Raw genomic sequence first — 21,715 nt, 5'->3', positions numbered from 1 at the left:
CGAATTGTGCTTCCAGTCTCACCGACATATTTAAGGCCACATTGTTTGCAAATTATTATATAGACACAGTTACTGGAATTAATATTTCCCTTCTTATCAATTTGGTATATTAATTTGGTTCTATTATTAGACACCCACACTTGCTGTTTAAAGAATTTATCCAGTGGCTTTGGTTTGGGATCAGTTAATTTAGGAATTTTGGCTTTGACCAGGTAATCCTTCAGATTTTTGTTTTTTCTGAATGCAGCAATGATCCTGTGATTATATAAAATTCCCCTTTCTTTAAAGGAATTTTCAAAGTTTTTCTTAATTTCTCTAACCAGCTTCACCGTGGAGTCCGAATAAGTGGTGATGAAAGGCACCACAGAGGACACAATTTGGGGTTTAATTTGGAGGAACCTCTTGTAACAATTTCTAAGAAAGGACCTAGAGTACCCCCTGCTGGCCAAAGCAGTGAAGAGCACTTTAGTCGCTTTCTGAAAATCCTCTTTCTGTGTGCAGATCCTATGGAAACGTAACAATTGCGATTTAATTAGACCTGCAAAAGTGTGTTTCGGGTGAAAGCTGGTCTTGTGCAATAGTGCATGTGTATCCGTCTCTTTAAAGAAAACTTTAACATCCAACCGATTAGTTTGATCAAAAGTGGGCCCCTTAAATGGGTTAGGTGAAGGAAGCAGAGCCTGTCTCCCACCTGAGCGGGAGACAGGAAAAGCACGGTCCTTCCCCCGAACAGCGTCCCGCCCTCTCTCCCAAGACCGAGGACCAGCAACCTCAAAATACCTCACACTTTTTGTGTGGGTAGCAGTGCGAGCATATGGGCTCCTCCTTCTCCTCCCATATCGCACCTCCGTCCATAACCCTTCTTGGGGACGGACCATCCTGAGTCCCAATCCAATGGGTATTTATTTATTTATTTATTTATGTATTTATTAGATCAATATGAATTATCTATTTATTTATTTATTTATTTATTTATTTATTTATTTATTTATGTATTTATTATGTCCAAATGTTTTTACAGGCAGCTTTGTATCATATGTAATAATTATTTATTTATTTATTTATTTAATAGGAAGCTATGAATTATTTATTAAGTAGATATCTATAGTTAGGTATAATATATAATAATAAGGAAAGGGAGTGGAAAAAAAGAAAAAAAGAAAAACAAATTAGGTAAAAAAGTATGTGTGTGTGTGTGTGTGTGTGCGTGAATGTATGTGTACGCGTGCCGTAAACCCGCAACGTTTCGACCGTAAAAAAGGTCTTCTTCAGGCGGTTTTTTCGGCACAAAATGAACGTGGTCTGATAGTTGAACTCACTGCTAACGAAGGACAATCTTCCCCTTTCGAGAGCTGTGAAAGGAGTGAGTTCCAAGAGGCAAATTCCTCTCTTATACTCCAGGAGTCGAAGACACACCCCCGAGTGAAATTGCTCCAGACATACCGGAGCCAGGCGCTGCAGGCCAGCTGTCCTCTCAACCAGCAACCTAACAAGCAGATTTTTTCTGGCTCCTTCATCCATTTTTTCGAAGTAACTCAATTGGACGCACCGAAACCAAGTTCTTCAGGGCCTCACAACCCTCTACAACCCACAATTTTTTTCATTTTTCTTAATTTTGAGGTAGGGACAGACATAAAATAAATAGGGTAAGTTTAGGGATTAAAGACAGGGTCAGGGATAGAGAAGAGACAGGTAGGCTAGATAAAGGGTCAGAGATAGACAGGAGACAGATAAGTTAGGTTTAGGGACTAAAGACAGGGTTAGAGATAGAAAGGAGACAGAGAGGTTAAGTTTAGGGATTAGAGACAGGTATAGGGATGAAAACCACCATTTTGCGGTCATTCCGCGAATAACTTTTGAACGAAGGGTGGGATCGACTCCAAACCAACGTCCGCCCCCCCATTTAGGCACCCTCCGGAGCCCCTGGTGAAACCCCCGTGATTGTAGGACAAAAGGAAGCCGAGATATGGAAAAATGACCGAAAATTCTTCGGTCATTCTGGACTTATCTCGAGTTAGGAAGGTGCTAGAAAGCCGAGGTAGGTGTCCAAGGATGCGTCTTGAGGAGCCGCACTTAGCCAGCCTAAAACACCCCATGACCAAACGTGTAGTTTTTGAGTTATTTCCCAAAAACCGTCAAAATCTGACTTTTTCGGATTGACTTGAATTTTTGTCGTACCCCCTAATGTGGCCACGGGCTTTCCAATGCACTAGGAGTGGAGTCTCCCAAACGTTAGCGGGCGGAGTTATGGCCGATTGAAAATCGCCATTCAATGCGAAAATTTCACCAAGTGCCAGGTCCAACATGTACCTGACAAAAACCACTCAGGAGCATGTTTCAGGCCATTTGGAGCCTATCTGAAGCCAAACCGACATTGCTAGATTTAGTGACCCAGGAATGTGCTAGACAGGTGAGTAACGTCGGGTTTTGTTCGCCTCATCAAGGCCTTTCCATAGATGCCAGAACCATCCCTGTGTGACAAGGGTTAGGGTTAGGGTTGGGTGAGTTAGGGTTGGGGGTGGGGTTGGGGTTAGGGTAAGGGTTAGGGGTAAGGGTAAGGGTTAGGGGTTAGGGTTAGGGTAAGGTATAGGGATGAAAACCACCATTTTGCGGTCATTCCGCGAATAACTTTTGAACGAAGTGTCGGATCGACTCCAAACCAACGTCCGCCCCCCCATTTAGGCACCCTCCGGAGCCCCTGGTGAAACCCCCGTGATTGTAGGACAAAAGGAAGCCGAGATATGGAAAAATGACCGAAAATTCTTCGGTCATTCTGAACTTATCTTGAGTTAGGAAGGTGCTAGAAAGCCGAGGTAGGTGTCCAAGGATGCGTCTCGAGGAGCCGCACTTAGCCAGCCTAAAACACCCCATGACCAAACGGGTAGTTTTTGAGTTATTTCCCAAAAACCGTCAAAATCTGACTTTTTCGGATTGACTTGAATTTTTGCCGTACCCCCTAATGTGGCCACGGGCTTTCCAATGCACTAGGAGTGGAGTCTCCCAAACGTTGGCGGGCGGAGTTATGGCCGATTGAAAATCGCCATTCAATGCTAAAATTTCACCAAGTGCCATGTCCAACATGTACCTGACAAAAACCACTCAGGAGCATGTTTCAGGCCATTTGGAGCCTATCTGAAGCCAAACCGACATTGCTAGATTGGTATTTCCTTCACGTGGCCCCAATATTCTGCACAAATGTGATGATTACACATTACACGATTACATTATTATGAAAGTGATGAAAGTGTCACAGTGATCATCTTATAACAAGTCGTACAGGTCACATACAGCAGGAAACAAATGCAACGGTGTGTTGTATCAAGGTTTTTATTAAGCTTACTGTACAGATCATCACATGGAAGTACACTCTTGCGCTTCATTGACAGAAAGGTTCAAGTCCACTAGGTCACGAGAACTAGATTCTTATTAACAAAGCAACACGGGGAGAAGGAAGCTAAAGAAATACACACGTGTGTGTGTGTGTGTGTGTGTGTGTGTGTGTGTGTGCGCGCAGGCAGAATATCTAAAAGTGATTCAAAGTCACCAGATTTAACTTCAGTCTAATACTATACCTGTTTTTATCAGTGAAGATTTGACCTAAATGAACTCAGAGTAATAAATAGGCGCTGGAGAAGCAGTCACATTTGCAGTAGGTTTAGTCAAGACAGCTGCTCACTGCATGACAAAGGGACACAGATAGCGGGGACATTTGAGGACAGGAAGGGAAGTATGCTGATGATCTAAAAAAAACAACACAGATGGAGACAGCTAGAGTGATCAGCCTCTCATCAGTCTCCTTACAAGTCTGATAAGAAGGCTCGATGTGAGTTAGGGAACTGCTGAGAGTTAAAATCCGGGTCTTCCCTCACTCGTTTCTTGATGTCGGCTTTAACCTGAGAGAAAGAGGGAAAAAGAGATTTGCATTAAAATCATACATTTCAAAGTCAAAAGTAGGGCTGTAAAGTTTAGGGGTTGATCGATGCTGGTTTTTCAGGCCAGATATCGATTCACCAGCGCCCACGGCATCATATCCCACTCACATCACCAGGAAATGCCTTCATTGTGTCTCACATGGAATTGAACCAAATGCCTCAGTTACCTGTTCTGCGTACGCTTCCTTGGTCTCGTCCGTCTCCAGATCGTCCTGCAGTCTCTCAGCAGAAGTCATGGGCCTCACTCCGGCTGTCCTCGCTGCTTGACTCACCGCATCAGAGAGGGAGAGGAGGCTCGCGCCACCCTGTCCCGTCTGGACACAAACACAAACAGTTCAAATACGGCGACACGGGTACGTAACACGTGATCTGATTACATCTGATCTGATTACCTTTCTCCGTTTAGCTGGCATTCCTTGCAAATAGGCGTCAGACATCGGAGGCTGAGCTTTCATCTTCCTCTGAGTCATCATGTCACACCTGATGATGGGCACCCACTCCTAACACCACACGCAGTAAACAAACAAACAAACAAACAAACATGTGACGATCGCGTCACGATCATCAGTCAACGATTGACTGCAGCAGCTTTGTATCGACTTCAAAACAATGGAACTATGACTAGAGTCATGTAACTAACCTTTTAGTGGACATAATGTGAACTCAGCTAAACTGTCATCACTCATTCAAGTGAAACACTGACTCAAGCTTTGTTTTGATTGTTTCTTAAGAACAACACTGCCTGTAGCTTTGACACTTCTTGTTTGATTGATCGTGCAGCCCAACTGAAACGTTTGGGTTAACCAGACTAACCAGAAACAGGTTGTAATGATGACCAGTTCTTTGTTTGCCGTGTCCTGGTTTTCACATAAAGAAATACAATTTAAATTATAGTGTGGGCTCTTACAGGGGGAACAGCCGCCGCCCAGGCCTCTGACTCTCCGGCAGACTCCTCACTCCCTCCCTCAGCTCCTGCCGCTGCCATGTCGCCACCTAAAGGCACGGCGCCTCCTGAGGTGCCTAGGTCAGCGGGCAGCACTCTGGTCTCCCGTGGCGACGGCCTTGTGTCGTGTGATACGGACATGGCCTCCTCTGCTGTGGTTGCTGCAGCTGGTGAGTGGGTGTCTCCGATCTTTGGCAGAAGGGTAGAACAGAGTGATCAGGAAGGTCACACGTGACAGGGAGTTTGTTTGAAATGATATCAAGGACACACGCTGCTCACCGTAGCATGTGCCCGTTCAGGCTCTTGTGTGGCGGTTGCAGACGACGGATCTCCCTGTGAAAGAATGTCATCCAATATTCATTAGCCATCGCAGACGCACTGTCCACAGTAACAGGATATGTAAACACCATTAGATAAGAAGACTGCAGTCTTTGCATGTAACATGTTATTGACACATATTTATGGATGTGCAGAAAACTGATCACATTTTCAAATTAGAAACTAAACAGAAATAAAATGTAAATAAAACATTTTATCTCTCGAGTGTAACTGTACACCTGAGGTTGTATGTGAAGCTTTCGTTGTCCAGTATGTTAACTGCTAAGTGCCAATGAAACAGCAAAGACATTCAGCTCAATCAGAATTAAATGTCAAGGAGAAAAAGAAAGTTGTTAACATCTGAAGTGCAAAGGCTTGGTCACCTCTGCTCTTCAGTTCAGTCAGATACCGAGATGCCGGCCCAGTGATTGAACTACATCATCAACGCTTGTTTTATGGCAAAACTGACAGTCAACATGTGTCAGTCCTTATTCTGACAAGAACCTATCAACACTCTTAATTTCATCAGAAACATGCAAGTAGGCGCCCGCCATTATTTGTGTGAGAGGTGGACGTGTAGCTTCAGCAAACGGGCGTGACTTTGAAAGAAAATCTCACTTCGAGAAAACAGGCATCATGTGTTCACTCGGGGGTCGATAAACACATAACAGCAGTTGGTTTAGGGCTGAAAATAAGACGGGAATGTGGATGCAAAGTGCTTTACAAACTTTTATCCTCCTCCAAGGATAAAGTCAATCAATCTTTATTCATTAGGGACAATGCAGTGAGACATAGTGGACATAAAGTGCATGTACTGCACAAACAGGATGTAGCAATTTGCTAGTTTGCACTAGCTGGGCTTTTGACAGATAAATAATAAAAGCCTTAAAGATGAAGAAGCCACTGAAGCGTCTCTGTTCGTTCCTTAAACTTACCTGTGTGTGAACAATGTAGTTCTGGATCTGCTCTGGTGTGATGGGGATGTGCTCCAGAATGACCTGCAGCCTCATCGTCATCATGCTCGTCATCCAGTTGACCAGACTGGGACTGATGTCACTGGACATCCTGCGCTGGAGCGGGAAAAGAACATACAACGTTTGCTTTCAAATACAACAAAGGTTGTGACTTCTTTAGGGCTGCAACAATTCATCATTTATTAATAGACTAAATTAATCATACACTATTTGTGTGGGTTTTTCTTTTCTTAATTAAAACAAGCTCTCAAGATTTTGTTCAACTTGATAAATGTGAATATGCTCTGGTTTCTTTGCTTCAAATAACAAAGAAATCATTAAAACTGAATAATTAGGGTTTAGAACATCATTTTGAGGTTTGTGAAACATTTTCTGGACAAAACAACTAACTGATTAATCAACAAAATAATCAACAGATGAATCAATTATGAGAATAATCGTAAGATGCAGCCGAATAAAGTTCATTTTAAGTTATTATTATATTATTACTATTATTATTATAATAAAAAAGACATTTTTTGATGTAAGGGTATTATTAAGTATTTGTAAGTACTAAAATTCAAGTAATTTTTTCTGACTAATACGCAGTCTAAACAAGTTACCGCAAACATGGAGGTGCAACTAACTGCAGATAAAGGAATCACTTTCAACACAACATGAACTTTAACCCACTCCTGCTTCACTCAAATCACTGATGTGGAAAATATGTTGCAATCCCAGCGAGTTATGTCAACTATGCCCTCATGGTCATCAAGACAACAGTCTGTAAGCTGTGATGTGCATGCACCGCACATTAATAGATGTGGCTAAAGCAATAAGAAGATCTGTGACCTTATTGATGGTGGAAAGCACCAGATATTCGATTATATATGATGTGTTGTCCACCATATACTGTAAACTGCATGGCCAAAAAAAAAGTCGCCACCTAAAAAAAGGGTCACATGGTTGGAGCGCCTTTAGCTTTGATTGTGTCACTCATTCACTGTGACATTGTTTCCATAAGCTACTGCAGTGTCACAAAACCCATTTCCGTCCAGTGTATTTTTCACCAAGATCTTGTATTGATGATGGGAGAGTCTGGCCACTGAGCAAAGCCTTCTCCAGCACATCCAAAGATTCTCAATGGGGTTCAGGTCTGGACTCTGTGGTGAAAATTATGTCCCATGCTCCCTGAACCACTCTTTCACCATTTGAGCCTGATGAATCCTGGCATTGTCAATGTTGGAATATGCCCATGTCATCAGGGAAGAAAAGTTACAAAAAAAGTCACTAGATGGCGCCCCCAACGATGACTTCGTTTATACTTAAAGCTCGTTCCCAACTGAGTGGTGACGTGTTAGGACAACACTTGTTGATTGTCAACAATCAAAGAACTTCTTGTCTACAGTATATTAAGAATATGTTTACTGCTTTATCTTGTTGTTAGACAAACAGGAAAGCCTGAAAATGAAGTCATTTACAAACTTGAGTAAGTTTGTAAACCGCTCACTCTTCTGCACCAATGTCTATAGAAAAATGTTGCTATTTTACAGAACATCACAGCATTTGTTGCTACTGCCTCCGTTAGCAAGTTGAAATGTTTTATTCTGTAACTTCAGGGTTGGACAGAAAACTGCAGCTAAAAACACCGTTTCATCTGCTTCCATCATTCTAATCTCAGTCACCTCCTAGAGAAATAAAGGTTAAGAAATAAAGGTTTATCTATTTATTTTTACTGTTCGTCTGAGTGTCCCATAGACATTTGATGTATAATCATCATCATTATTATTATTATCATCATTATCAATATTATTATAAATGGAAAAAGTACTTACAATCCGGTGGTTGATGACTGCAGTGAGAGCTCTCTGGTCTCCTCTCAGACAGTGCAGGTTGAGGCCGAGACACTCAAACAGTGCCTGGTTACACATCTGCAGCAACCTGGGCCCAAATGATTCATCTGGAATAGAGAAAGTAGGATTACAAAATCCTTCATAATCTAGTGCCATATATGGTGCAGACACTTTGACGTCCATCCATTTTCTACTGCTTAATCCTCCACAGGAGGGTAGTGGAGGGGTGCTGAGCTGACATAGGGCAATAGGCGGGGAACAGTTGCCAGTCCATCGCAGGGCCACAAACTTTGACGTCAAACATTCATTCTTCTCATTTTGAATCACAGATTTATTCCTCATATAATAATTTCACAAAACACAAAAAACATTGGTACATAGAGTTAAGAAAAAAAAAACATTTACCTGTGCAATGCAAAATGTGTGTGGCAATGCGAGTCAGCTGCTGTCTGAAGAAAGCCATGTTGGTCTGAGTGACATCAACACCGTCCAGCACCGTGACAGACGACTCTCTCTGATGGTGTTTAAAAGGAGCCATTACAATTCATCTCACAACACAGAAATCAAATAATCTATGCAATCAAAGGAATTCTCATCTACTGATTAGTACTGACTGCACTAATCCATAAATCTATACACTGTATGTTGAAATATAATCTTCTGATTCAGCTATGACATTATGTTAAGAATATGTTTGCCGCTCAATCTCGCTGTGAGACATCCTGCTCACTCTCCTACACCAAAGTCCACAGAGAAAAAGTTTAGACTCATACTTAATTAAAGTTCTACCTCATGTTCCTGTTGGCAGCCATGCTGACTCCTGGTGCAGGGGCCACACTTACACCAGTGAGCGCTGACTATAGGTCAGTGCTTCATTCAACCACACATCAAAAACCTGAACTATCCCTTTAACTGCATTAAAGGTGAATTTTAAATGACTTGCTGAACATTATTATTATATTATATTATATTATATTATATTATAATAATAGTAATGATAATAATAATAATAATAACAACAATAATAATTGAGACACACCTCAATTATATATAGGCAATTTCATTGTTTCTAAGACTAGTAAATATGCTTAATTTCACATTAAAAATCCAAAGAAATAAACCAGGTATTATCTGAAATAATAGTGTATATAAGTGTATTTTAAGATCATGTAATACAGATCATAAACACTAGGTATTTTATTTTAGAGTGTAGTCACTCTCCTTTGAGAAACACAAACATCTCAATAGAACAACCGTATATATATTATTCATAAGCCATATACACAAATATTGATTTGATCTTTATCAATATCGAACGATACAAAAAAGAATACAATTCTTTTTCGCCCAGCCCTAGTTTCTTATTTTAACGGGGTGAGGACTGGACATGTAGGACTTACAAAGCTCTCAGTAATGTACTCCTCCAGTTCGTTGACAAGACTTTCAGCAGCTTCCTGCACAAGAGAATGACAGTGAACAAAAGACAAAACTCTTACTAGTCAATCATAGCATTTAAGGTTGGGTAACCCATAGCTGAGGGTGTGAGACTGATAAAAATGAATTTGAATTACAGCAATATTCACGTCGGTCGGCTCTCTGCCACTGAGGTAGTTCTGGGTAAAGAACTGAGACAACTGAGGCTGGATGCGACCCAGAGGCTGGTGCTGACCATGAAGCAGCATCACCAGGTCTGACATGGTGAAGGTCTGGCACACCAACATCAGCAACTCCCCAAAAAACCCTGGGAACCAAAATTAATGAATTAATGAATTAATGTAGGTTTAGGTGAATAAGAAAAGCTCCTCGACTAATGCAGTGGTGTTCTTTACCAGTAGGATCCTCAGGACTGATGAAGATGTTGGTTGCCTGCGAGAGCCTCTGCATAAACTGAGCGATGCTCTCCGTGTCATTCTGGGCTTGGCCCAAGGAGCCCATCATGGTGCTGAGGACACCACGGACAATACCCGTGAACAACTCGGGATTAAGGGCTTCGGCTGCTGCAGAGGGGTTAGGAGTCGTGTTGGGTCCTGTACCGGGAGCTGGAGTCGTTCCAGCGGGAGGAGGCGGTGGAGTAAAGACGGGCTGGGCCTAGAAATGAAATGAAGATTTGTTAAAAGGAATCATTTTGTTTCCTTAAAATAGAAGTGATTTTAAACAAACACACACATGGAGAGACTGGAAATCCTAAATTGACCGTAGTGTCAATTCAGCTTTGATGTCAACGATTATGTGATCGTTGACATTTGGAATGGAGTGATGTGTTGAGTAAATGACTTTGGTTTGAGAACAACATCATTTTGAGGATTGAAGAACACATTTATTGACATTTTATGTGTATAACTGTGTTTCTTGAAGCACTTAATTGTTTTGTGCTTAATGTGTATAATGAGGAATTGTTTGAAAATGTGTGCCATGCATTGCAGTTGAATAGGAAAGGACTTTCACCTGCTGCATGAATTCACTCACTCCCTGAATAAAGGCAGGGACACCAGATGTGGTGACAGTAATAGAGGGGGCTCCACCGGGACCACTACCAGCCGCACCAGCAACCCCCAGGAGAGAACCCAGGAGCTGGCTGAGGTCTGGAGGCACCTCCTGGGACTGGGGCTCAGAGGGGTTGGTCTCAGGTTGGCCCGGTGCACTTGTAGTGTTTGCAGTGGGAGGAGGTGTTGGTCCAGAGGTGGCGAAAGAAAAGGATGAAGAGGAGGACGAGGAGGTCCGAGAGGAGGAGGAAAAAGAGGAAGAGGACGTGGATGTGGAGGATGAAGAGGATGCGAGACCTGCTGCGGAAAAAAAACAGAAAGCAATGATTCATTTCTTTTACAGGGTTAATTTTGGTTGTTTTATTAGATTTGAAAACTGCTGCTAAAATAAAAAATGAACATAAATTCAACGGCTCACCGATTTGTCCTGGCATTAGAAGTTGTCCTACTAGTCCACTAATCATTTGGTTGAGAGCAGCGGGGTTGAAAGGCTGTGGAATGTATTTTTTATTTGGTCATATGTTGAAAATTGACGTGAAAAAAGCAAACAGGAATCATAAACCAAACTCTAAAACAAACCTGTCCTGGCTGCTGGCCTGGCATAGCAGCCCTCACATTAATTGTGGTTCCCCGGGTACCAAAAGCTGGAGGGGGGATATTTGGTGCAAAAGGAGGCCGGGTGAACACAACTCTGGCCTGGGGGCCAGTGTGGGGTGGTGGTGGGGGGGCCGTGGGGGTGGTGGTGGGCGTGTTAGGACCCGTGGTGGCAGTCGAGGAGTTGGCAGTGGAGTTGTAGCCGGGTGGGGTGGGCTGGGGTGGAACTGGCTGGCCAGTTGCGGCAGCGGTGGCGGCACTGGTAGCCACAGCAGAGGCATACTGGCTGATCTGCTGCATGAGATTCCGCATGAAGTCGGGGGGGAGTGCGCCTGAGAGCAGGAACCGAGCAGTGAGATAGAACATCATTTACTTTTTAATTGTGTAGAAGTTCTGATAATCACAAAACAGCTGACACAGTTTGCCAGTCCATCGCAGGGCCACACATGTAGAGACAACAACCATTCACGCTCACATTCACACCTATGGTCAATTTATAGTGACTAATTTATAATTTGATCAGAATTATTATAATATAATTTGATTATAATAATAATTTAATACAGACAACATGGTGCACCAGGTAAGATGGGCGGGTTGGGGGAAAATATTTGAACTGGATTTTTCGTCCACTTTTCTTTTTTCCTGTTTCTTGTTCTGATCGTGTTTGAATTGATTAAACTAAGAATTTACAAGTGACATCCACGTGGGTTAGTGTAATGCTTTGTTTTTAAATATTTATATAAACAATAAGCCTAGTGCTGGTTGTAGGACAGGCAAACTTTATATTGTTCATTTATTTTACCGGATTTTACCATGCTTTGGAGCTCAATGGCTTTTAAATGGCAGGACATCACTGACATAGTTGTCTTCCTGGCTAAGAACGCAGCCAAATTACACAAATTCTTATTTAAATTTTGGGTGAGAAGTTCCGTTGAAAAGCTCCAGTTCTTCAACTATATTGACTATTGTATACAGACAAGAAGAATGAAAGAAGTGAACAACATATTATCCTTTCAGTCCTGTTAGATTTCTAGTCCACTAGATATTTGGATATTGCCCAAGCCTACACAACAGATTCATCGAAAATAATCATTATTTGCAGCGCTGAAATACAATTACAAGACTTTGTGAATTAAAATGTGATTTGTAAAATGAACCAAAAACTGGCCTTTACCTGGTTGTCCAGGTATTTGCTGACCAGCTGCTGCAGGGTTTGCTCCTGGGCCTGCACACACAACATAAAGGGCTTGAACTCTTTTGTACAATACTAATATACATGCCAACATATTACTCTCTATAGAAGTGCATTTGGAGTGACAGAGTGATCAATCAAGAAACAGAGGATAAACAGTCGTATGAGATTCAAGGTAATAAATCAGACAATTCCAATTATTGAATGCCATCAGTCAGTTAATGCTTGTGCCACCCAGCATTAACCCAAAACCGGCTTAGAAGATTGAGCATTCAATCAGTGGCGGGTCGGGGACAACACACCGTCCGTGTTCATCTGCATCATGACCACCGGGACTGCCTGGTGGCTGATCCTGATGACCCGGGGGCCGGCCTGTCCCTGTCCTGCCTGCTGATTAGACGGGGAAGTCTGTGGGGGAGAGGTCTGTCCCTGACCTGCCTGCTCTGGCTGGCTGGCCGACTGAGTGGTAGGGGCTTGTCCCTCAGTGCTGTTAGCCGCAACAGTCACTGTGGCACCCAGGTTCATCTGGTGGAGGAGATACAATCACAGTTAGCCTGATTAAAGATGAGGTCCATGTTAAAGCTTGAGTCTGAAACACTTCAAGTCATTTGTTATCAGCGAATATAGATGTGTGGGGGGAAAAAATTGAAAACTACTGTAGCAGGTGTTTGGAAAAGGTTGCAACAGAGCACCAGATGTCATGTGACTCAGTTTGTTCACAGCACTATCATGGCCGGAAAAGATGCCATAAAAATGGATGAGGCGGGTGCTGTATTCAACCTGTCAAAGATCACTGAGCACTTTAAATCCAGAGAGATCAGCCAATATATTGCAAAACTTGACAGACTGAGTATATCTGATCCTTACAATGGACCCAAAGTTAAGAGTTAATAACAGCATCTGTTAGTTCACATCTTCTGCTTGCTATAGCAGTGATTCACCGCCGCTGTCTCTCTGGATCTTTGGGGAGCCAGTAAAATGCTCTCCCATTAGACTGTCTCCGACTGTTTTGGCACAACACCTATCCACCATCTTTACTCTTATGATGAAAACAGCCTGTAAAGATGTTAACAGCGTTGTTTCCTGCCAGTGTCGCAACCGATACATCGTACCACCTGTCCTCTTCTCAAAGATCCACCCTCAGAACACATGATGGCTCGGTTCAGACCTGGTATTAACGTTTGTCCTCAGTGATCCAAACAGACAGTATTAAGTATGACTGTTCACACCTGTGACCACATGACACTGGATATGGCTTATCCGCCTGTTTGTCACATGCACACTGACATCATGTCTGTTCACGAGAACCAAATGATGTTCTTAAGGTATCCGATTGTATGGATGTTTCTGCTATTAGAGTGTCTGTGTATGGCAGCAGTTGCGCTAGATTTTTTGGATGTCTGTCACCAGTTCTTAATTTTCAAAAGCAATCCCGCAACAACAGGGCTTAAGCTTTCAGAACTTTATTCAATGCTTTACTTTTGGACAGCAGCAGGATGTCTCGGCAAAGAATGATGCATACAGAATTAGAAAATCACAATTAAAAGTGAGTAAACTATTTACAAGAAATTAAAAAGTGAACACAGCTGACCATCTGTAGCCTGCCCTCAGTGCCCTAAATGAACGTAAACCTTCCTCCTCCTCTGCCGGGACTCACTTCAGTGTAATCACTTCAGTGTAATCAAAGGCATCAAGGGAGACTGCCGCACACGATACTGGTATTACCAGTGCCAAGTCTGGGGACATTGACTTTCATGACTCTCAATCTTGCAACATCTGCTCCTTTTGCACCAGCGGCAAAGCTGCACCTCTCTGTGACGCGTAAAGTCACAGACACGCCAAGGCATCCAGTTCATAGCTTCTCAATAAGTCAGCACCTGGATAGCGAGAGGCATTTAACATTGTGTCGAGGTCGGAGATGATGGGATTCTTCTCCTCAATGTACTCAGTGTGCAAAGTGGAGAATGCTCGCGCATCTACGTGTGTGACTGTGATGTAGAACTTGCTGTTGTTGTGTCAAGGTAGTAATTCCTGACAGGCACGACACTGGCAGGATCGTATTTAATTGTACAGGATCACGGCTGTCTGTGCCACTGTTTACAAGTCGTTATTGACGGTGTTGTGTGAAGTATCTCAAGTTACGGTTGATCAACCTCCGTGTTCAATCTGTCAAAATGATGGACAGCCTTCACATTTTTCCGTCATGGTAGAAAAATATCTGTCAATGATGGAGAATTCACGGTTAACGCGACCCCTGGTGTCTGGACAAGAGACAAGAGAAATAAGGCGAGGAAATAAAGAGTCAGGCGGAGCTTGACTAAATCAAACCACTACTCATGCCGCAGCAACATGAAATAACATGATCCATTTGAAAAAAGGGAAACTATGTGTTGATTAGTGTTAATATTGTGCTGGTGGTGGTTATAATAAATTGACATATGAGCACATCAACAGAGGAATCTCTAATCCTTCCTGGGGACAGATTGCATTGATGCAAATCCTCAAACCACCAGTGAATGTGGTTTCTGTGATGAGACCTTAGGACGGATTAAGAATGGATGTCATTTATTTAACATATTTATTAATGCTATTAGGACAAGCATTTGACTGACAAATTATGGACTAAAACCCCAAACCTGATATGTTTGTGCTCACTTACTTGCACTGGGATGTGGTGATGTACAGCTCCAGGCACAGAAACCGGGGTAGAATAGTGGGAAAAGGGTCGAACCACATGCAAGTGGCGGGGCACGGGGCTCATGAGGTTCAGTCGCAGATCACTGAGGGCCACAAGGGCATTTCCAAGGAGACGGAGACACTCCATTGTTAGGACAAGGGTCCGCTGGTCCTCCTCTCTCTCCTGTTGCAGAAAATAAACTAAGGTCTAACTTATCTAAATTCAATTTTTGGCCAAAACAATTTATATACAGTAAATAACAAATAACTAAGGATATCTTAAATACAAGAAATATGTATACAGTATTAAAAAACAGAACACTTTGATGAAGTATGTAGCGTAACTTACACTTAAAAAATAGCAGCTAACTCTAAAACCTAAATGGGTTGTCCTACTGTTTTATGTTAGAAATTAGGCCACATTAATCCAAGACATGCATGAGCATTACATACACATGTGAGAGTTCAACTTTGTGATGCTTGCTAATGACATCTTTCCATTTTAAATGTCAAAGATCACAGAATTTTACAGACATGAAATCATATTTGTGCATTAGCAAAGCCACTCCCAAAGGAAAACAGCAGTGTTTTTTTAGCATGGCAACAATCCCAGGCACAGTGCTAATGCAGTGGTAGCTGATAAAGCAGATAAAACACTGACAGTCACGGACTGAGCAACACAGTGTCAGGGCCTGAATATTATAGAGGCAGTATGTGATTAGCTGGACAAAGAAATAAATAAAAGACTAAAGCCTAAATATAAAAACAGACTCTGGGCAGTGCAGGAGGAAGTCTGGTATCATTTGCCATAAGATTACTTAGTGTACTATTATTATTTTTGTTTATTATTGTTCTTGTTGTTGCAATGATTACATTATTTTAGCGCACATATTCCCGGTATTTTCTGGATGTACCTTAACAAGGAGACTGAAAATACTGATGATGCTCATTCAAACTTTGCTAAAACTGGAAAGCTACTGGTGGCCTAATACTGTATAGTATTGTATTTCAGGTATATGACTTAAGACCCACATATTGTAAATATGTGACTGTTGGAAATCTTACTGCATTGTTATTGTATTCTGCAGTAGTGGCTGCCTCCAGTACAGTGTGAGCTCTCTGGATGAATGGCTGAAGTCTCTCCTCTACCCTCCGTAGCTCAGACAACATCTCGGTCAGCTCAGTTGGACTGGGATGACTACAGGACAAAAGGAAATCAAGAGCAGTCACAATGAAACAGACTCCATTGGCTTTGAACAGTTAGTGTTCCTATTAAGTTCACTTGACATACAAGGGTGTAGAGTGAAATTAAATCACTCTACACCAGAGCTGCTTGTGGAAATTCTCACAAAATTGAATGAAAAGATGTCTTACTTGGGTGGAGGATGGGGTGTTGGTCCCTCAGACGGTCCAGAAGTGGCATGTGGAGGTGGGGGAGTTGTTGGAGGGGGGGAGGTGTCCATGGGCTGGGAAGAAGGAGAAGGAGTAGAGGTGGTAGAAGAAGAGGAGGGAGGAGGGGGGGCGACAGCAGCAGCACCACCAGCAGACGTTGTTTCTGTTTGGGTGGTAGAGTCACTCGGCCGAGCCTAAAAACAAGATAGCAGACACATTTGTTACTAATATGGCAGCCATTTCGCTTGAGCTTTGATAAAGGAATAATATGAAAGTTGAGCTGTTACCTCCATTCGCTGGATTACATCATTCACGTCCCTCAGCAGGTTTTCAGCCAGCACCAGCCTCAGCCTCGGCTCACTCTGCATTGGCTGGTCCATATCAATGTGAACATTCACAGAACCATTGCTCTGACACAGAAAAGGTGACAAATCACTATACAGTAAAGTCAAGAGAGAATAATGAGTAACCATTGGCAGCTCATTGGCAGACGATGGCTGGATACTAGCTCTTCTAAACGGTGTAAACATGCACAGAATGACTCTGTGTGGACACAAATGCCATGGTTGCCAGATCGAGGCTCGGGCGACTACTTCTTCTGATGTCGAAATGTGCTTGGTGAGCTGGGCTTAATACTCCACCTACTGGTGAGGCGGAAGTTCAGTTTGCGCATGCACTGTCCAAGTTCCAACGCACTCTTTGCATCTGGGCTGCACACGCAGCCAGCGCATTGTGTGTTAATGGCGCAAATCGTGTCGTGTGTTGTGCGGAAGTATACCAGGGCCTTAAGTCACTTTGGACGCTCTTCTCATTCTCTGGCCAGTCTAGTCTAATTTAGTGTGAGCTCATGTGAGAACAAATTTTCAGATAATACACAGTGAGTAAATGGATGAGTGTCCTGCCTCCTACATGCTCAAGACAGGCTCCACCCCCCCTGTGGTATCTTACCCCAGTGCTGGTTGTGACTCTAGCATTTCTGGCATTTTCTCCCACCATCTGCTGGACTGACATCTTAACAAAATAATTTACACACTTTCAGAATCAACAGTAAACACACAAGACAAACTGTCTGTATTGCTCATGACTAGTGGTCAACTGATTATCAGCCTGGCCGATTATTGGGGGCCAATATTAGGCAGGGTGACTATTATCAGTATTGGTGATTTATATTAAAACACAAATATTCTTTATTCTATTATAAAAAAAAAAGAATAAAAGGCTGAGCCGTTTATAGATCAGCTTATACATCATGTTATGTATTAATCTTTTATTTAAACTTCATGTCAAATGTTGAATTGTTGATATACATTAAAAGACATTTAAAAATAGTTTTGTGTTGGAATTTTCATTTTTATTTCCTGAGTAAATGCATATTGGTTCCATACATTGGTATTGGCCTCATTAACTAGTAATAATCAATATTGGCCCAAAAAACCAATATGACTTTTCGTGACTGTCATGAAATGATTCAGTTCACAAAGCAGACATACCTGTATCTGCTGTGGGTCCATGATGTTGACAGGAAGGTTGAAGGTGCCCAGCATTACATAGCTGTTAGCATTGCGATCATGTGGAGGCACTTGGGATGTTCCTTGAGAGGAAGAGGAGGGCCCACTTTCAGCTGAAGTGCCTCCTGACCCTGAGCCAGGCTGAGAAGGAGGAGGAGCCCGCTCCACAAGATGTATCACCTTGCCACCCACATCTTGAACAAGCGAGAATTACAGTTACATGTGCGCACATAAAAATGGTGTCTCGTTGCCACACTTTTCCCTTTTAATGTTGAGACAAATCACAATTCATTAATTACTTACTGTAGTCAGCCAGAGTCCTTTCATCCTGTAGCACTCTGCCTTGGTAGATCAGCCTCTGTTTGTCTACAGGGATACCCACTGAAGGTGCAATGTGCTCCTTGAACTCCTTCACTGTCAACTACAAAAGATGATCGAATAGACTTTAGTCAAACTGACTGAAAATGAGAAAGTGATTATGTTGAGTATATATATGTATAAATGAGTTTACCTGAGCACCAACAGTGAAGGTCCTGCTTTGGGAGTCTAATGTTTTGACTGTCACGTCTATGTCTCCAGTTTGTTCCTCCATGGTGTTCCTGATGGAAATATGTATGAAATGATATAATTGTGTCATCCTAGTCACCAAAAGCAGCTAATTACGTATTAGGATTTCTTTTGTTATTATTTATTAACACAAATGTAATGATAATTTGACAACTCGATCTCGTATTTACCCTCTCACTATTGATGTGGTCCGAAAAGACAAGTCAACCTTCCACTGCTTTTTTTTGGTAAATGGTAGGACGGCGTTTTCTTCATAAAATTGCAGCCAAATGACGCTTCTGTTTGTTTGTTTTTTGTTGATACAAATTGACCTCACTAATCCCAAACCGCAATTACAATAATCTGCCAATCGGTTCGCGTTAGTTCTATTAAGTTAGTGAACCTACGTGTAGATATTTTAAATTAAATTTAAATCTCTTGTCCGTTCATCTGAAAGCATTCGCCTGCCAGTTGTACTTTCCGCTTGACTACTATCAGGAGTTAGCTTAGCTTAACTTGAAAGGCATGAAGGCGTTCGCAAAGAAGGCTAAGATACCAAAGCTAATGCTAATCAAAGTACACGTCATAGACAACACAGTCGTTACTTCCCGTCAGAGTTTCGCGTACCTTAAAGTCGCAAAATTCTTTCAGCTTATCCAGTGTATGCAGCTGCTTCGTATCACTTAAGAAGACGTAGTCATTCACTTCCTAGTGTAGCTCTAGTACTTGCCACAAGCTACAAGGTAGCACTACGGATGTGACGTCAAGACAACACCGGAACCACTGTGCAGGGTACAGAAAAATGGCGAATCTCGTTGAAGCGACGACCCAACAGCAGTTTGACGAATTTCTTAAGAAAGCAGGGAAATGTCTAACAGTGGTGCACTTCCAGGCGGCGTGGGCTCCTCAGTGTGTTCACATGAACGAGGTAATGGCGGAGCTGGCCAAGGAGCACACGCATACAACGTTTGTGAAGCTGGAGGCGGAAGCGGTGCCCGAGGTGTCAGAGAGGTACGGTATCTCCTCTGTCCCCACGTTCCTTTTCTTCAAAGCGGGGGAGAAGGTGGACAGCTTGGACGGGGCCCATGCTCCTGAGCTGACCAAGAAGGTGCAGCGTCTGACAGTGAGCGGGAGTCAGGCTGGAGCTGTAGAACTTGGCAGCACAGATCTGAACCAGCGGCTGAAGAAGCTGATCAACGCGGCGCCCTGTATGCTCTTCATGAAGGGTTCCTCACAGGAGCCTCGCTGCGGTTTCAGCAGGCAGATCGTTTCCCTGCTCAAGCAACACAACATCCAGTTCAGCACCTTTGACATCCTGTCCGACGAAGAAGTTAGACAGGGGCTGAAGACTTACTCCAACTGGCCCACCTTTCCTCAGCTGTATGTGAATGGAGAGCTAATCGGAGGACTGGACATAGTGAAGGAGCTGGCCGAGTCTGGAGAGCTGGAGAACACCTGCCCGAAAGCCGTCACGCTGGAGCACCGTCTGAAGACCACCATCAACCAGAGCCCGGTGATGCTGTTCATGAAGGGCAACAAAGAGAATGCGAAATGTGGCTTCAGCAGACAGATCCTGGAGATACTCAACGGCACCGGGGTGGATTATGACACCTTTGATATTCTGCAGGACGAGGAGGTGCGTCAGGGGCTGAAGACTTACTCTAACTGGCCAACTTACCCCCAGCTCTACGTGAATGGGGAGCTGATCGGAGGTTTGGACATAGTCAAGGAGCTGAATGGGAGTGGAGACCTGGTATCAGTTATGAAGGGGGACTCCTAGTTTCACAGACGGGGCGACAAGAAGCTACAACACATGCTTAAGTGCCAGGAAGACGAAGAGAAGTTGGGGTTAATAATCAAAATACCCATGTCCAAGATATTGTAGCATCTGGATAGCTTTATCTTCTGTTTCAAAAATAAAACAGCAGTTAACAATGGGATTGGCTTTATTTAAATAAACATTGTCCGTAGATTCTACATCTTCAGATATGTTGACACCTACCCATATTTGGTCCTTTTTTAAAATTTCTTTGCTTTGCTGTTTGACACTGGAGAAATAACAGGAACAGCTGACTACTTAGTATTTACAGCCTTGACTTTAACATGTTCATATTTAGTGAATGCTGTTGATTGTTCATCAGTAAACAGTAAATGTGATTAAACTATACAAACATTTGTTTGTTGTTTTTGGTGGTACTGAACTAGTTCTACTTTCATTTATATACATTTATAAATGCTGCTAATAGGTTCAGGCATAATACAATGGAAACTATTGATCCAAAAACTGTTACAACTGTGCAGTATTGGACTGTACACACACACACACAGCTGCTGTGATTATTTGGATCACATCTTACCACCAGGATGTGTGTAGTTGTCGAATGGATTTAGACCTCATGATTATTTTTGCTGACAGGTTTTGGCATTAAAATAGTCAATCAAAACAATTAATTTACATTTAATTTGATGACTGGTTAAATATTTTATTAAAACGCTATCAATTAAATGATTTATTTCTTCTCTTCTGGCTTTCCAAATTGTGAGGTTTGATACTCCAAAAACCCTGAAACTCTTCTTAGACACATGTCCAGTGTTGTGCATTACCAAGTGCACAAATATGTATAATGAAAACAATGAAAAATGACTTGCGTTGGCCTTAGCTTAACAGCCCCATTTTGTGTTTACTTATGTCCCTTTTCCACTATGGTCCCGACTCGCCTCAGCACGACACGGCATGGTTTAGGTTAGTTTTCCACTACTCGACATGGGCAGAGTCATCACTGCACAGCTGCATGAAACTGCGGTGACTTTGTTTTACACACAAACACACACACACACATAAGTGACTTGTAAAGCAGTTGTTTTCATTACATTACATTACATGTCATTTAGCAGACGCTTTTACTTATTGTAAGCGACTTACAATAAGTGCATTTAAACATTGACCAGAGCACAGACTCTGGTTTATGTAGCTCGCCGATCGCGATCAGCAGTGCTGTCACTAAATACGCCAGACTCCTCTGTTAAATATTAAGATTTGAGACGTTTCCCTGGTAATTGTTGGAGAAAAACCCATGTTTTTAGGATTGTTAAGTCTTTTTAATGGATCTGCAGTTCGGCTTGTGTCAGATGTCTTGCGCACGCCTCTTCCTGTGACGGCACTTTGACCAATCCGTGGCCGGCAGCCTGACGACGTCACGCATGGTACCTACTCAGCTCGCTTGGAACCTCGCCAGAGCAGGTACTAAAAAAGTACCTGGTACCAGGTACTATGCATTAGTGGAAATGAAACCTAGTGGAAACATCCGTTTAACAAACCTGT

At 42.6% G+C, this 21,715-nt stretch overlaps 2 protein-coding genes across 4 annotated transcripts; one reads left to right on the top strand and one right to left on the bottom strand.

The window, feature by feature from the left end:
- Positions 1 to 3,311: 3,311 nt before the first annotated feature.
- Positions 3,312 to 19,144, bottom strand: bag6 (BCL2 associated athanogene 6). 3 transcript variants are annotated; one of them, XM_044033145.1, is made up of 25 exons: positions 19,021 to 19,144; positions 18,359 to 18,446; positions 18,151 to 18,268; positions 17,830 to 18,041; positions 17,288 to 17,350; positions 16,627 to 16,749; positions 16,322 to 16,533; positions 16,013 to 16,145; positions 14,931 to 15,131; positions 12,574 to 12,796; positions 12,254 to 12,304; positions 11,062 to 11,408; positions 10,901 to 10,973; positions 10,445 to 10,782; positions 9,829 to 10,087; positions 9,571 to 9,740; positions 9,400 to 9,453; positions 8,405 to 8,513; positions 7,982 to 8,106; positions 6,129 to 6,263; positions 5,155 to 5,208; positions 4,840 to 5,064; positions 4,325 to 4,432; positions 4,100 to 4,246; positions 3,312 to 3,893 (listed from the first exon to the last, which is right to left on the bottom strand). In XM_044033145.1, the coding sequence occupies exons 2-25, from the start codon at positions 18,437 to 18,439 to the stop codon at positions 3,798 to 3,800; spliced, it is 3,657 nt and encodes a 1,218-aa protein (XP_043889080.1). In that variant the 5' UTR covers positions 18,440 to 18,446; positions 19,021 to 19,144; the 3' UTR covers positions 3,312 to 3,797. The 3 variants fall into 3 exon arrangements, with proteins under 3 accessions (XP_043889080.1, XP_043889081.1, XP_043889082.1); XM_044033146.1 differs by having other exon boundaries at positions 10,445 to 10,779; XM_044033147.1 differs by having other exon boundaries at positions 12,706 to 12,796; positions 19,021 to 19,143.
- An 8-nt stretch (positions 19,145 to 19,152) lies between these two features.
- Positions 19,153 to 20,569, top strand: glrx3 (glutaredoxin 3). Its single transcript, XM_044033151.1, has one exon. The coding sequence runs from the start codon at positions 19,196 to 19,198 to the stop codon at positions 20,171 to 20,173; it is 978 nt and encodes a 325-aa protein (XP_043889086.1). The 5' UTR covers positions 19,153 to 19,195; the 3' UTR covers positions 20,174 to 20,569.
- Positions 20,570 to 21,715: the final 1,146 nt, after the last annotated feature.

The sequence above is a fragment of the Solea senegalensis genome, linkage group LG9 (assembly GCF_019176455.1).
Source record: "Solea senegalensis isolate Sse05_10M linkage group LG9, IFAPA_SoseM_1, whole genome shotgun sequence".
NCBI lineage: Eukaryota > Metazoa > Chordata > Actinopteri > Pleuronectiformes > Soleidae > Solea > Solea senegalensis.
This window is presented reverse-complemented; position numbering and strand designations above follow the sequence as displayed.

What these genes read in the sequence shown, in the direction of transcription:
- glrx3 (XM_044033151.1), top strand. Translation starts at nt 19,196, where the DNA reads ATGGCGAATCTCGTTGAAGCGACGACCCAACAGCAGTTTGACGAATTT.
- bag6 (XM_044033145.1), bottom strand. Translation starts at nt 18,439, where the DNA reads ATGGAGGAACAAACTGGAGACATAGACGTGACAGTCAAAACATTAGAC. An exon ending in CCTTCACTGTTGGTGCTCAG is followed by an intron (nt 18,269 to 18,358) that starts GTAAACTCATTT and finishes CATCTTTTGTAG; the next exon opens with TTGACAGTGAAGGAGTTCAA. An exon ending in CAGGCCAGCAGCCAGGACAG is followed by an intron (nt 10,974 to 11,061) that starts GTTTGTTTTAGA and finishes TACATTCCACAG; the next exon opens with CCTTTCAACCCCGCTGCTCT.